Source organism: Acartia tonsa, chromosome 7 (assembly GCF_053477335.1).
Source record: "Acartia tonsa isolate MP-2025a chromosome 7, ASM5347733v1, whole genome shotgun sequence".
Classification (NCBI taxonomy): domain Eukaryota; kingdom Metazoa; phylum Arthropoda; class Copepoda; order Calanoida; family Acartiidae; genus Acartia; species Acartia tonsa.
The window spans coordinates 127,355-143,306 of NC_137266.1; the positions used below are offsets into that span (position 1 = coordinate 127,355).

Consider the following 15,952-nt stretch of genomic DNA (forward strand, 5'->3'; position numbering starts at 1 on the left):
GAAACTAATGTGAACACAAGGACGCCCAAGCTTTTTACTTTGAATGAGGGGTTCCATACGTTTAAGGGGAGTAATCTAACGTATTTTTAAAAAACTTGTGGGGTGTAAAATAAGAGATTTCAAAGTCTAAAGGGGTGAACACCACTTTACCCCTTTTCTTGGACGTCTATGTATGAGCTGCAATAATATTTGCATTCATCCTAGTTAAATTTGTTTTGCATTGTCTAAATACTATTCAATTGTTGAAAAATATTTTGAAAAATATCTACTGATCTCAAAAAACTGACAATAACCCAATTACTTAAAATAAGGACATAGTTAATTTGCCACCACCTGAGAGAGAGCTCAACCCTTTATGGAAAAATAATTCAAAACAACGAAAATTCAGGCAAAAAATAAATTTGGGAACATCTGCAATATATTAGTTCTACATTTGTCGCTAGATGTCACTAAAAACTTAATAATTTTGATTTGCAAATAAGTATTCACATCATTAGGAAAAATGTCTTATTAATCACAAATAACTAGGTTTAGAAATGCAGTATTGTAAATCGGAAAAGATGATTATGAATATAATTGTATAGTCAGGAGCCTAGTTGTGAAAAATTGATAATGACAGTTTTAAATACTTTGTACAAGTTTAGACAGAAATGGCAATTTTACACAAAAATTGTCCCTTTCTTTTTCAAAAAGCAGAAGAAAGCATTAAACAGCTGAAATTAGAAAGCAAAGTTTAATTAAATAAATTTTCGTCTGCAATGCTCTAGGTCTTTGCAATTGGAAATCAAATAGTAAGCTCTATATACATCTATACTATAAATTTATTTTTTGTATGATCTATCCATGAATATATTGCTATCATTTACAGTAGGTACGCTTAAGCCCTTTAAAATATTAGTGTCATAGAATGAAAACCACCACTGTATTACACATCTCATGTGGAGGTGGTTCCAGCATTATATGCTTAGTCAGTTTAGACAAAGATGAAAAGTTACTTTTTATGTACACCTTGTTTTGATAAGTATAATTGACCACATTTATAATTTTTAAGGGTCAGCTAAATTGGTACAACCCCTCCCCCCCCCCTTCCTCTATCTCAAGTTCATGTATGGATGTAGTTGCTAGTATGTATAATTAGCTGTTTGAAAACAGCATAGGAGCGAAACCTATCATATAAATGCTGAGACCAATAATTTTGGTACATTTTTGAAAAGTAAGTTGCTTACTTTTATTAAAATTTTTAAGGCTTTGCACATAAAATTCGATTTTAATCCATTGTGAATAGGGAAGAGAAAGCTTGAGGCTTGGATCTACTGCAGTTCATGGTAAAATATTGCTGGTAACAAATGCTTCCTGTTTCCTGGCAATATTGGAAGCTTTCTGGATCTAGCATAACAAGAAATAATTCTGGAGCTACCAATGTTTAACTTTTCTGGTTGCTGGCAATTTATGCATATTCCTGGCCACTGGCATGTTTGAAATATTCCTGTTAAAAAGCAATATTTCCCTTTTTAATTCCCTTTTATTACACTTACCCCACAATTAGAGGTGGCTTTTTTGGCATGTTTGTCTGATGTGGTGGGGGGTGGGAGGGTAGTGGTGTTTCTCGGTACTAATTGGGGGAGTTAGGATAAGGTATAAATTTTGCTCCGTTCTACAACAATTCATAGTAAATTAAAAACCTTAAACTGATCAAATGTAAATAATGAATTAGAGAGAGAGGGGAGGGGGGTGAGACAAGACAAATATGATAAATATTTCTTATTTCTGATTTTTATCTACAGTTAATAATACAACGTTTACGTAGGCCTAAAAAGTAACAATATAAAAGTAGTCAGGAAAAACTTTAAGTGTAATAGGTCCTGGGAAGGTTTTTAACTATTTTAGTTTGATTTGGAAGTCTAAAAAGGGGATGGAATAGAATTATTTGAAATAAAAATCTCCCGCCATAATCTAATTACCTTCATGATTTCACTCAAATCAATATCTACCATAAGAGTAAAGCTTTTCTTATCATGGTTTGTATGTCAGTTACGCTACTAGAATTGTTGGTGTTATTCTCTTAAAATTTTTTTTTCAATTTTGAAATATTGGTCCCCCCCCCCTAACTAAACCATCAAACCTGGCCGCGGCACTTTTTTATAATTAGGTTATTTTAGGTTACAGGGGCTAGTATTAAGTTTTGCATTCTATAGGCGTTCAAATTGTTAGTTTTACTGTTTGATTTCAGAGCCTCACTTAGAAAAAATTAATTTATCAATTAATATGATTAAAATTACGAATGTTTCTCCCCTCCCCCCTTTTTAATATATTATGAAAATAAATAGGACCGCCCAAATTTTGGCGCGAAAGTGGATATTAAGATAGAAACAGTTAAATTTAGAGGTAAAGATTCCACTCTCTTAAATCCTTACCCCACCTCTATTAGGAATGCACATCGATTACTGTCCCTTATTAATTGTTGCTGTTTACCCCCTAAGAAATTGTGAAAAAGGGTATGGGGTAAAAACTCCTGTAAGCCAGTAATCTTCTGTCATTGCTGGAAACTTGGAAAATTTGCAGATTGCCAGCTAACAGGAACCTAGGATTTAGGGGAATTTGCGTGCTGCTGGATCCAGGAATCTTGGAATGTTGCCAGGAACCAGGAAGCCATAGAATAAGGAGGAATAGAAGTGAAAACCCTAAAAATTTCTGGGAAATTTGAAGGAATCTTTGACTTGCGCAGTAAAGACAATAATGTTGAAGTACAAATCACAATGACTAGTTGGACAAAATTTAATTTGTATCAAAATCTAGTATATACTGTTAAAAAGTTAATTGAACTTCATGATTTTAAATTATATATTGTAGTGAAACACGCTCGAAATTAGAACAATTTAGAAAAAGTCTATGTATTCAGAAGGTAATTATTAACCCTAATAAATAAATATCTAATTGAGGCTGTCACCTCTGATACACACCTCTTAATGAAGTGAATCAGCAATTGCTGCTTGGTTGGTTTAGACAAAGATGAAAAGTCACATAACATAATGTTGTTTTAATTTTGGTAAGTACAATTGACCACATTTGTAACTTTCAAGGGCCAGCTAAACGGGTACAGCCCCTTCTTCCCCCCTCCCCCCCTACCACAAGTTAATGTATGGATGTAGTTGCTATCATGTATAAATCAGCTGTTTAAAAACAAACATAAGAGCGCAACCTAGTTTTATAATATAAATGCCGAGACCAATATTTTTTGTAAATTTTCTTACATAATTAAATTTTTTAAGGCTTTGCACATAAAATTCGATTTTAATGCATTGTGAATAGGGAAGAGAAAGGTGGAAGCTTGGCTACAAGGCTTTTAGTGAATTATTGCAAAAGTAATTTATTTTGAATATTTTTTCAGAATAATTACTGAAATCATGTGATTTACTAACAGCCTTATAGCCAATTTGGTCTTTCAAATGTTCCAATTTATATTCAGGCTAGCCAGGCAGAATCTTCTACCTGGATTCTATTCTATACTTTATCTTCTTTGCAGGAAGCATTCGTTACCAGCAATATTTTACCATGAACTGCAGTAGATCCCGAGGCTTTGCTACAAGGCTTTTAGTAAATTATTGCAAAAGGAATTTATTTTGAATATTTTTTCAGAATAATTACTTAAATCATGTGATTTACTAACAGCCTTGTAGCCGTTTTTGTCTTTCAAATGTTCCAATTTAGATTCAGGCTAGCCAGGCAGAATCTTCTACCTGGATTCTATGTTATACTTTATCTTCTTTGGTAGAACGATGTCTGTCTGTTTGTTTGTTTGTCTGTCTGTTTGTTTGTTTGTTTGTAGCGAAGGATCTCGCTAACCACTGAACCGATCGGGTCTCCTTAACAGGGTAGATTCTCATATGTCCCTGAAAGGTTTATAACTATTTTGGGGGAGGGTACCACCACCCTCCCTAGAGAAATTAAATTTTTTTAAAATTTCTCAATTTTAGAAAGAGAGTTCAACGAAAAACAAACATCAAACGTAAATTTTTTTACTTTTTCTTTTAAAATCTAAAATAAGAAATTGAATTACTAAATTCGACTCTCTCCTCCTCAAGTGCCCCTAGAGGCCTCTAGGGGCGTAGCCGCTAGTATATATATAATATATTGACAATGTAAAAACAGATAATATTAAATAGTTATTAAAATTTGGTTTATTCCCAGCCAGAAAGTAGCGTCACTATCGCGCTACTATAGCGCACAATATCGTGTAGCAATTGAGCACGAGTTCTTTTGATATCGCTAAATAGTCGTCCAATGCACATTGACGATATGTTACGATAAATGGTCGAAAAGGTACTTAGAGCTGCGCGATACACCCACGAAATCGTAAGCGATATCGTAGGGGTCGTAAGCGATATCGTGCCAAAATCGTGAATAAAAAGTACATTTAAAAAATATTTAACATCATGTAGTTTGTTTTGTTAATATTGTATGTAAGTAAGAGGTTGCATTAAGAATCCATTTCATATTGGGCATGCATAGAGAGAAAGAGTGTGAGAAACAGATAGAGACATGGTGTAAAGAGAAACCATTCTCTGTGCCTTTCTACTTAATGTGTACTCTGAAAAGTTTTCAAAACTTTGAAAGAGTATTTTTGTGTATATCACACTGAAAGGCAATGATTTAATCAATATTAAGACACACATTTAAAAATGTTGCCTTTTAGAAAAAAAACTTTTTAAAAATACTTTTATTTGTAATATTAAACATAAACACATTATGACAATTTTAGTTATCAGTTTTATATTTATTTTGTTTGACAACAGAAAAAATGCAATATTTTTTTAAAAATAATGTGAACTTCTAGCGGCCAATTTATAAACTATATTTCTCACAGAATGATGTTGATTATATGTTGGTTGTGTGTCTGTTTGTAAGTGTGTGTTGACACACATAAAATGCTATTGTTTACGATTTCTTAGGGAAATCGTGGTTGCCGCGACTTTTACTACAAAATCGAATTAATCCCTAGCGATTTTTTTCGATTTTTGCTATAAAATCTTAAATAAGATTTTGGCGATAATATACTACATATTGGATGCGAGTTTCCTTACGACGTTTCTAGCTGGGTTAGATACATTATCACAATGTTTGCAGTTATAAGTGATTGTTTATTATTTATTTCCCATCTAATCATTATATTAAATTGACTACAATAAAGATTTAAAGAATTAAATCATAATTACATAATGAATAATAATGATTAATAAGCGGATAAATGCCCTGCCATGCGCTCAGGTGCAGTACGTAGCCCTTGAGGCTGGAGCGCGCACTGTATGACGGTAGTGCACTATTGCTGGCCGATGCGCTAGGCTGATTTGAAATGATTGGGCGCTGTTATTTCAATCAAAAAATAATAAAATCCGCTATTTGATAATATAATAAGAATATAGATAATTTCCACAATTTTATACTTGAAAAGCAAATTAATTTGCTTAAAGCTATCCACCAATCTATTTGCTGTCTGGGTTCTAAAGTGATAAGACAATCACCAATAAAATTATGTATGGCAATGATTACACAAAAAGTAGATTAACATTAGTGGTTGAAACGTTTGAACACTCAACTTAATAAATCAACCAATAAAATTCACTTGAGTTAAAAAACAGGCAATTGCTCCCTAATTTATCTATAATACAAAGTAGAATGATGTATGTATGTCCGTCAGTCCCTCAAGATCTCAGTAACCACTGAACCGGTCTGGTTCTTCTTAACAGAGTAGCTTCTCATAGGTCCCGGGAAGGTTTATAACTATTTTGGGGGAGGGTAACATCATCCTCCCAACAGAAATCACAAAAAAACGAAAATTTTAAAAAACATTCTAATTTCACGTAGAGACTTGAACGCAACATAGACAATTATTTCTCAAATATTCGAATTAACCAAACTACATTTAAAGCATCACCAAGGGGCCTCTAGGGACGCACACTTATTGAATTTAACCAACCAAAGAATTTGTTATCCAATCTTAACCAGACAAATGCCATCTAGCTAAAAAAGATGCGTAGATTTCATTTCTGGCAACCAGAAAATCCGCAGAAATCGAATTCACAAGATCCAAAAAAGTTTCATTAAAAAAAACCTTACACCAAAAATAACAAACAATAATTATAACGACGACTTAGTTTCTTTTTCCTGTTTAATACGAATATTGAAACTAATTTTCAGGCATGCATGTTTGTTGGTATAGTACTTTTTTTAGAAACCAAAATACAGACATATATAAAACTACGAAATTGTATATTAGTTACTAGAAAGATTATATTTTTTTCTTGCTTTAAAACAACTTTTTGTACATAAAAACCCGTAATGTCTTCATTATTGACACAAACATGCATGCTGTATAGTTTTAAAAAATTTAGTCAAATAAAATACCTGATTAGAATACAAAGCAAGAAATAAAGGTTTTGTAACTTCATGTTATTCCATTAAAAACGTCTTATTTCGTTTCCTTATGCTACAATTAATATTTTTTATCGATCGATATTCCATAAATCACTAAAGAATCCATCGAAAATAAGCTAAAAGAGTTTAAATATTGGGAAAATTCGAAGAATTCGATAAGTATTTAGGAACCAATCGAAATGAAACGAAGAAATTCGCGAGAATAATCGGATAAATAAAACCAGTTCGAAATCGAAAGATTAATAAATTCTATGGTAGGTAGTTATTAAAAAATTCTTTTTTCTTTAAAAAAAGAAACATTGTAAGTAATCTGAAAAAATACTGAGAAAAAAACTAATATGCAATTTAAAAAATTTTGTTTTATTTAAGCATTTTAAAATAAAAAAGCATAAATATAAAAATAATACAAAGTGTATAATAACTTAGTTCGGCAGAGTCACTATGAAAGTTTGAGAGGACTCAATGGCTAGAAGTTCCTCGCCGTTGGCTCTAACCTCCGGAACGTCTTGAGGGAGGGGATAACCCTCGTTGTTGAGAGGGCATCCTTGGGGGTCTAGATAGCCCGAAGCTAACAAAATCTGGAAGATAAGTGCGCGGTTCAGAGATGCCGAATGGGCGGAGGACCAAGAAGGAGTCGTCCGTGAAGTGATGGAGTTGGAGGCTTGGTCTGTAAGGGCTGCTAAAGACCTGGGGACTGCTGTGCTCGAGGATTTTAGCATAATCTTGGAAAATATTTCAATGAGCGTTGTATCATCAATAGCTCGATAATGTTGAGCTGTAGCTATGGAGCGCCATCTGCCTAAGACTCGGATATGATCATCGCTCATACCTAATCTAAAGGCAGATGACACTCCTAAGCTTTTAGCAGATTTAGATGTAATTTTATGCCCTAAGTTACTATAAATTAAGTTTACATCCTTCATTAAGGTGGAAGCTGAAATGGCGTAACATCCATCTGCGACTAGGATTCTAAAAAAATATAATTACCAATAAAATTTTGTGAAAACTTAAAAAAGGAACAAAGAAATGTGTGAATTTATTATGCTTAAAAAACTCGCCTAGAAGATTTCGAAGTGGTACCATTCCCTGTACGCGGCAGCAGGTAGCTAGTATCCAAACAGGATGTATCTGATGAATATAACCGGAGCCTATTGTAATACAGGACCAGCAATGAATAAAGACAATACTCTGATCCGTTGAAGATCACGTAACTGGTGGAGCCCTCGAATCTAGAAAAATAATGTTTATGTTTATGTGTCAAAAACAATGATGTTCTAGATGAAATGCAGAGTTGAAGAATTTATAAAAATTTGGAATTTTGAAAAAAAGATTTCTCTGGAATTTTCTTTAACAATTTTTAAGGTAGAGGAAAGTAGGTAATAGCTAAGAAATCGTTTGTAATTATAATTTTTAAAATTTCAAACTAAGAAATTAAAAAACTTTGAAAGGAATTTGTTTTAAGATAATTTGAAATTATTTTGCAACCATAATGTAATTTCCAACTTAATAAAAAAGTAAGAAATAGGTAGAAAAGAATGTCGTATAATATTTGAAAAAATCTTGAATTAAAAAAAATTTTTAAAAATTTTGGGAAAAAGAAAAATTTAAAAAAGATTTTTCTTGTCAAAAATAAGTACCTAGGATCAGTTTTAGAAGATCTGAAGGTTATGGACATTGCTGGCGTGTCTCCTAGTGTGGTAACCGCTAGATCACAAGCTCTCAATCTCAACAGGTCAGATATGCGCGCACACAAGCTGTACTGAAGGTGCTGAGCCACGATTGCTCGGAGGGTCACAATTGGAATCTTAAGAAAACAAGGTTTCTATTAGAAAACAATATTAATGTGAAATGGAAAAATAAAAAAGTGTAGAAACTCCATATCTTAAAAATAGTTTGGTCCGAAAAACTAAATTGGAATTTCAAGAAATAAGATATCCATTAGAGATCAGTATTAATGCGAGACAAAAGAAAGAAGTGTAAAATTCCGTATATTAAATGTAGTTTGGTCCGAAAACTTTAAATAGCTAAGTAGTAAGTATTAATCAAGATTTATTCGAAAAAGAAGATTTATGATTCATATGAAAACGGATTACCTGATCTGGATTCTTTAGGAAAGGTGTCACGTGCTTATCAATGGCCAAGGTCAGGTATTTTATGGGCAGTTTAGGCGCTTTCTTGGTTAAAGGCTGTTCTGCAGAGGCTCTTCTCGTGATACCCTGATACATTCTTTCTATTTGGGGGGTCCAGGGGGATTTCATATCCAATGCACTGGCGAGAAAATCTATCGCGCCTGCCAAACCGACTACGGCGGATTTTTTAGCTGCGGAGTCCTCTAAGTATTCTATGTAGGCGGCTAAATCCTTTTTTGAAAAATTTAACAGAGTTTTATTTCTGTTTTCGCAAAAAATTTCAAAACGGCGTAAAGTACGATTGTGGAGTAGTTGCGTGGACTTAGTTCTTGAAGACGCTGTCAATTTTATATGACGTTTCCTTTTTTCTGTGAGGTTGTATTTCTCTAAAACTGAAGGAAAATAAAGAGGGCCTCTCTTTTCTAGAGGTCTATTGTCTTTAAAAGTTTGTAACGGAGCATTAAACTTATGATAATTTACAGCTGAATGTTTGAAAGATGTTCTCATTGTAAGATGCTGAAAAAATTTTGTACAATTCATTAAAAAACATATTGATTAAAATTTCGGTAAAGGAATTGCATAGTCTTTACCAGTGTGAATCAATAAGGCGAGAGTTTTAAACGTCTTATGACCGTTGAAAAAATTATTAGGTGTAGAAGCAATGTAATAAGGATCCCAGAGAAGAAAATTTTTGACAAAGGAATTAAAATAAGATCCTTTAACAATACAATTCCAAAAAGGGTATGTCGGCCATAAGGGCAAAACTACTACTGCTGTTATATCCTCATACAATTTTAATTTATTAAAAACACGAGAAAGGAGAGAAATTGGGGGGTGGATGTAGTAACATTCTGAACTAGTCAGGGAAACTGTGAAAAAATCAATATCAAAACAATTTAGTTGTGGAAAAGGGGAAATGAATTTCTCTACTTTACAATTTTTAGATGTTGCGAAACAGTCAATTGAAAATTTGATAGAAAAATAATTTTGAAGAAATTGAAAATCGTTAGAACTAATCCCAAATTCATTAGAGGATTTAAAAAGCTTAGAGCCTAAATCTGCTAAAGTGATGAGTGAGCTGTCTCGGGGCATCCATTTAGGTAAAATACGGATTGCGTATTGGAACTCTAGAATTTTTAATTGAATTAATAATTTTTGAATAACTAAATTACGGCTTCCAATACGCAAAAAAGAGTAAAGACACATACTATCCGTTATCCAAATAACCAACTGTCCTTTGAGGGTGGCAAAATAATTGCTATAATGTTCAAAAGCTTTAATAATACTTAAAAGTTCTCTATGGCCTGAAGATAATTCAGCCTCTTGTGGAGTAAATAAATAATCAGAAATAATCTTACAGTCTCCAGCTTTGAATGAAAAGGCTGAGTGGTCAGAAGCGTCTGACACAAAAATATTACAATGTTTGTTTAAGTCATTAGGATCAATGTTGTCAATTAAAAAAGATGTTTGATGGGGGGAAAAAACTTCTATTGTTTTAGATTCAGTACGAATGGGTTGTCCATTTAAAGAAACAAAATGTTCTTTACAGAGGGACAATTCTTGAAACATATCTGCATTGACAAACAAAGCTCCTTTCCAGCCATACTGTGAGGTGTAAACACCAAGAGCATGATTAGAGTTTCTAGCTACAACACGAATAAAATCTCCATGACTAAAATATGCATGACATAGTTTGCCTAAAAAAGAGGCTAACATTGTAACATCTACAGGGTCATTAGAATCAAAAGCAAGTAAAATTTTATCAAGAAGAAATAAAACTTTCTGAATTTTTACTGTGGGCAGGGAAATTATCATTTTACTACTATCAAGAATAAAACCTAAATATTGTATACGACGAACAGGTTCTAGTTGACATTTAGAAAGTTGAAAATGCCAACCTGCACATAGTAAAACTGATAGGACAAAGTGTGTACTAAGAAGACATTTAAAATAATTTAATTCGACAGTCAGGCCGTCATCAATATAGACACTCACGTCTATATTGTGACGGTGACAAAAATGTTTAACTGGACGTATCAAGGCATCAACTAAAAACACGGCTGAGGCAACCCCGAAGGGAAGCCTTAAATATTTGTAAAAAGAGTAGGAATTATCAGCATTTTTATAACAAAAACCAAAAAGTTCAGTAATGGCAGGATCTAGATGTACTTGATGGTACATACCTCGCAAATCCCAAGATGTAAAAAATACATCCTGAGAAATGCGAGGCAGCACTGTCTTAATGTCATTTAAAGAGACGTTCTCAGGCTGGAGAAGTAGATTAATGTGGCGGGATAAGTCGATGCACAATCTAAAAGCAGGAAATATTTCGAAAAATTTGAAAGGGGGGTAAATATGAAAAAATTTTGAAAAATGAATTCAAACAAAAAAATATTTTGAGGGTTAGTGAAAAGAATTGAAAAAGAAAGAATATTATATAAAAGGGATAGAAAAAAGAGGGGAATCAAAAAAAAAAAAATTGAGGAAGAATTTGGAATAATATTTATGTGTCGAAAAATTTTCCTGAGTTTAGTTGTGTTAGTTAAACTACATGTTCTACTAGCTACCGTAAGAGGTGAACAACAATAAGGCTGATGATCGATTTGAGCAATAATACCTTTGTCTAGCAAAGATTGAATTTCTTGACGAACAAATTCTGGATTGCGGACAGCGCTATTGTTGTTCTTCTCGAAATACGGTAACACAGGAGATGTAAAAACTTAAAAAAGATAGATTATGGAGAATAATTGTAAAAGAAAAAGTTTTGTTGAACAAAAAATAATATATAAGTAAATGTGGAAAGAATTATTCTCAATAATCTACCTGGTTGATATCCAAAAGTAAGGGTTTGCAAAACAAAAGATGGTGCATTAAGAATATTTTTATAAAAATCAATTGCTGTAAGTGAATGAATAGAATAAGCTGGAGAATAACTAGATAAAAAATCCGACTGGATGTCATATAAACGTTTATAATGTTCATAATCTTCTGTAAAACAAAAATTTTTTAGAGAAGCGATATGAAAATTTGGAATATCTGAGGTAGGTATCGGTAGGTTTAAATCTTGAATAGCGTAAAGAGGGGTAGAATTATTATTTAGGGTTGGCGGAAGGACAGTCGTCGACTTTATGTCCTTCGCCGTTACATCCGTGACAGCGAAGAGATCCTCGACCTCGTCCTCTGGATCCTCTGCCCCTAGGGTTTGAGCCTCCATTTGAGTTAAACCGGCCGTTAGAGAAGCCGCCACGTGCTCCTCTGCTATAGTCTCCTCGAAAGTCAGGTAAGGAATCCGAGATACGCTGCTGCTGGGTGGTGAGGTAGCGCCTGTTACCTGCTAGAGCCACCCGGTTGGCGTGGCCGATGTTTTTGGAAAAAGCCAGTTCGATGTACCCGATGGAGCTTTCAGCTATCTAGATAAAACGAAAATCTTGATAATTTTATAATAAAAATATGTTGATATCTAGCTCTATGAAAAGAAAGGTGTCGTAGGAATTATTCTTTTCTTTTACATGACAAATAATGAAACTTAAATGAAATGAAAAATAATGTAAATGTCACATAATATATTATAAAAATCCTTTCTGTGGTGCGGAAGCTAATAAAACTGGTGTTAATCAAGTATTTGCACGTCTTTTTTTTTTTTTTTAAAAAAAAAATTTTGAAAAAACTAAATAGGTTTCATAGACAAGAAACGGTTTCTATTGGTCGAATTTACACGTAAAATAAGAAAATTAAAAAATGGCATAGGTTTGATTATTATAAGACGAAAAAGAAGAAAAAATTTATGAATTTCTTGCCTTTATTGCTTGATAGCAGGCTTGCAACGACTGCTGTAGGTCATATAACAAATTCTTGGGGGCCTTCAACGCCACAAGACGCTTCGCAGCATCCTCAACATAATTCTTCGAACGGCAGGTGTCTCTTATGACGCATTTTAAAAATGTGAGAGAGACGTCATTCTTTTCATCCAAAGACTTAATAGAAAAAACTATTGTGAGATTTCCAAGAAAAGAATTTTAAAATGGAAAAAAGATAAATATGGATAAAGAAATAACAAAAAATTAATATTCTGAATAACAAAAATTCAAAAATGTTGAAAAAAGAAAAATTTTATAAGGAATTTAGAAAAAGAAAATGCCCTTAACCCAAAATAACTGCCCTTTTTTTGTTTAAATGGACTAAATAACCCCTACATATATTAAAAAATATATGCTTGATCAAAAGAATTTTTTAAAAAATGTTTTTCTTACGTTGAGATGTTCGAAGAGGCGTTCCCGCTCGGCATGTATGTCTGCTGACGTCATACCTATCCAAGCAGGTGGGTCTGACAGTATTTCAGCTGCTCGCCGGAGACGACGTCTAGCTTTCCGGCCGCCTACTAGTTGGCTGCTACTGTCAGAATCGGAAGAGTGCTTCTTGCTCTTCTTCTTTTTCTTCTTCTTTCCTAAGAAAGAATATATGAAGACATGATAATCCGAAGAATAACGTCAAATATTCAGTCGGTGTTCATAGAAACAAGAAATTTATATTTCAAATAATTGAACTAAAAATAAATTTCTGTGATAAATATCATAAAAAATTTAAAAAAGTTCATAAATGTGAGAAAGAAAGGATTTTGTCTATTTAAAAATTACCTTTTCTTTTCCTTTTAGGTTCATCTGATTCCGTAGAACTCGAAGATGAAGAGAAAGAACTGGAAGAAGAGGAACTACTAGAGTAGCGTTTCTTCTTTTTTGACTTCTTGCGTTTAGGGGAAAAATCGTCTAAAAAAAAAATAAAAAGATTTAAATAAAATAAGGCGGAAAAAGGTTTATAGCTGTAAAAAAGGAAAGAATAAAAAGGGGGGGGAAAAAATTTAAAGTTTAGAAAGGAAAAATTTTTGTAGGGGTAAAAAACTGCCAAGAAGACAAATTTTATATGAACTTCAATTTCTAAATCATTGAATCAAAATCATGATTACTAAGTATGAAATTTACCTGAAGACACTGAAGCATGTCTGACAGGCATCTTAACTTTCTCAGATTCAATGTGAGGAGCTGCAGACACTGATGGTCGCGCTGGAGCTGCAGACTCTTGAAGTCGCGCTGTCATTTTCGGCGGCTGATTAATTTGTGGCACAAAACCTATCCCCGGCAAATATGAGCCGGCTGGAGGGAGGTTATTTAACCCCAATGGATCTTTAGGATCCTGGGGAATAATCGTTTGTGCAACCGATGAAGGACCTGGAGCTACAACCGACGAGGGAGCTGAGGTATTTACTGGAGCCGAATAGGATCTAGACAAATTTGTGGTAGGAACCACTGTAGAAGATGCGGGGGGGGGGGAATTATCCTCATCTGAGGAATTGTGCGAATGTCCTGTAGGAACAGGCATTTTAGGTCTGAAGATGAAATTAAATTTAAAAGAAAATTTAACAAACAATATAAAAATAAAAAACATTCATGAAAAAAATCATGCAAAAAAATTTAAAAATAAGACATGCTGTAATTTAACAATCAGTATTTTTTAAGAAAAGGAAAATCTAAAGAGGAAGAAATTGAAATTAATTTAAGAAAATTAGTGTCTGAACATTAAATGAAGAAAAAATAAGAATTTTTTGGATAAGAAAGAAAAAGAAAAAATTTAGTAACTTAATTCAATCAAGGAGTGACAAGGTGTTGCGACATTCGGCTTCAAAATCTTTGAAGGACTGGCCAAAATTATCATAAACAGATTTGGCGGATAAAAAACTATCATCTAAATTATGATTAATTTGTTCTAATTGATCACGAAAACGAGATACACGATTAATCATTTCTCTGACTACTAAATGTCTATCAGTTTCACTTTGATAAGTGACATAATAATGCAGGTTTAAACCTAAAATCTGCTTATAGGTACGGAGATTGTGAGCATGGAATGTCTTAACATTCCTGAGTTTATAGTACTCGAATGGTGTCATGATCACAGAGGATTTAAAAAACGTTGATCTGAAAAAAATGTAGAGACATGAATAGTTAAATATGTCAAATTAGAATGACCGATATTAATATAAAAATACAGAAATTTTAGAAAAGTAAAAAAGTAAAAAATTTCCAATAATAAAATAAAGGGTTAGGGAGGGTGGGTGAAAACGTATTAAAAAAGCGATGTAAGAGAGAGTACTAGCTCTATCGGTGGAATGAAAACGAATGAGAATATAAAAAACGTTTTGATTTAAAGTAAGTTTTAGGAGATTTCAACTCGTGTGCCGGCAGGCTATAAAAACGTGTGACGCGCAATTTTCGAGAATGCTCCGTGATGTATTTCAGCAATCAATCAATAAAATAATATCAATATTCCTCTTAATTCAACAAAAAATGGCCATTTTGTAACTTCATGTTATTCCATTAAAAACGTCTTATTTCGTTTCCTTATGCTACAATTAATATTTTTTATCGATCGATATTCCATAAATCACTAAAGAATCCGTCGAAAATAAGCTAAAAGAGTTTAAATATTGGGAAAATTCGAAGAATTCGATAAGTATTTAGGAACCAATCTCCATTTACTATTGAAATTCTCCCGAATAATCCCAAATGCAAATAAAATCCCCAACTGAAAATAGTAAATGAAATAATACGTTGAAAAAAACATATATAATACACTAAAAAACTAAAACTTACTGTTGAAAACGTATTAAAAAAGCGATGTAAGAGAGAGTACTAGCTCTATCGGTGGAATGAAAACGAATGAGAATATAAAAAACGTTTTGATTTAAAGTAAGTTTTAGGAGATTTCAACTCGTGTGCCGGCAGGCTATAAAAACGTGTGACGCGCAATTTTCGAGAATGCTCCGTGATGTATTTCAGCAATCAATCAATAAAATAATATCAATATTCCTCTTAATTCAACAAAAAATGGCCATTATCAACTCCCTATGAGCTTTTTGTGTTAAATAGAATTATTAATAAGAATAAAAGAGTTTAAAAAAAAGTAAAATAACAAAATGTTAGGTGAATTGTTAATATTAAATCAATCAAAATATGTTTTACATTCTTATAATTAATTTCAATAAAACATATATATGCTCAAGAAAGGTTATTTATAATCATGAATTCTACCAGACTAAAATATAAAAGGGGAAATAGTTTATAAAGACGACACAAAATGATTTAAAAAATTACTTATTTTTTTCTTTTTTTTTAATCTTTAACAATTTTAATGTTTTTATTATGTAAATATATAAAGTATTATTCAAACTTAAAGGATTTAATCTTTTTCTTTGTAATTTATATGTCAAAACAGTGTAAAAATTAAGTTCTTAATTACGAATTTTCAAATCATTAGATTTTAATACAATTTATTATAGAAATAAAGAATAATTTCAACAACAAAAAATTGCTACAAAAAGGCTAACTGTATTATTAAAC

At 32.5% G+C, this 15,952-nt stretch overlaps 2 protein-coding genes across 2 annotated transcripts; both read right to left on the reverse strand.

Moving 5' to 3' along the window:
• Nucleotides 1-6,849: 6,849 nt before the first annotated feature.
• On the reverse strand, nucleotides 6,850-11,327 carry LOC145324635 (uncharacterized). The gene is made up of 3 exons (XM_080167216.1): nucleotides 8,526-11,327; nucleotides 8,070-8,236; nucleotides 6,850-7,661 (listed from the first exon to the last, which is right to left on the reverse strand). Exons 1-3 carry the CDS (start codon nucleotides 9,099-9,101, stop codon nucleotides 7,478-7,480), a joined length of 927 nt encoding a protein of 308 aa, XP_080023342.1. The 5' UTR covers nucleotides 9,102-11,327; the 3' UTR covers nucleotides 6,850-7,477.
• A 117-nt stretch (nucleotides 11,328-11,444) lies between these two features.
• Nucleotides 11,445-15,085, reverse strand: LOC145324634 (uncharacterized). The gene is made up of 5 exons (XM_080167215.1): nucleotides 13,538-15,085; nucleotides 13,196-13,324; nucleotides 12,812-13,005; nucleotides 12,359-12,535; nucleotides 11,445-11,971 (listed from the first exon to the last, which is right to left on the reverse strand). Exons 1-5 carry the CDS (start codon nucleotides 13,998-14,000, stop codon nucleotides 11,654-11,656), a joined length of 1,281 nt encoding a protein of 426 aa, XP_080023341.1. The 5' UTR covers nucleotides 14,001-15,085; the 3' UTR covers nucleotides 11,445-11,653.
• Nucleotides 15,086-15,952: the final 867 nt, after the last annotated feature.

Coding starts and splice junctions, on each gene's coding strand:
- LOC145324634 (XM_080167215.1), bottom strand. CDS start 14,000: ATGTTTTTTATTTTTATATTGTTTGTTAAATTTTCTTTTAAATTTAAT. Junction 13,325..13,537: donor ACATGCTTCAGTGTCTTCAG/GTAAATTTCATA, acceptor TTTTTTTTTTAG/ACGATTTTTCCCCTAAACGC. Junction 11,972..12,358: donor CCTGCTATCAAGCAATAAAG/GCAAGAAATTCA, acceptor CGTTTTATCTAG/ATAGCTGAAAGCTCCATCGG.
- LOC145324635 (XM_080167216.1), bottom strand. CDS start 9,101: ATGAATTGTACAAAATTTTTTCAGCATCTTACAATGAGAACATCTTTC. Junction 8,237..8,525: donor TCCTAAAGAATCCAGATCAG/GTAATCCGTTTT, acceptor TGTTTTCTTAAG/ATTCCAATTGTGACCCTCCG. Junction 7,662..8,069: donor TCTTCTAAAACTGATCCTAG/GTACTTATTTTT, acceptor TTATTTTTCTAG/ATTCGAGGGCTCCACCAGTT.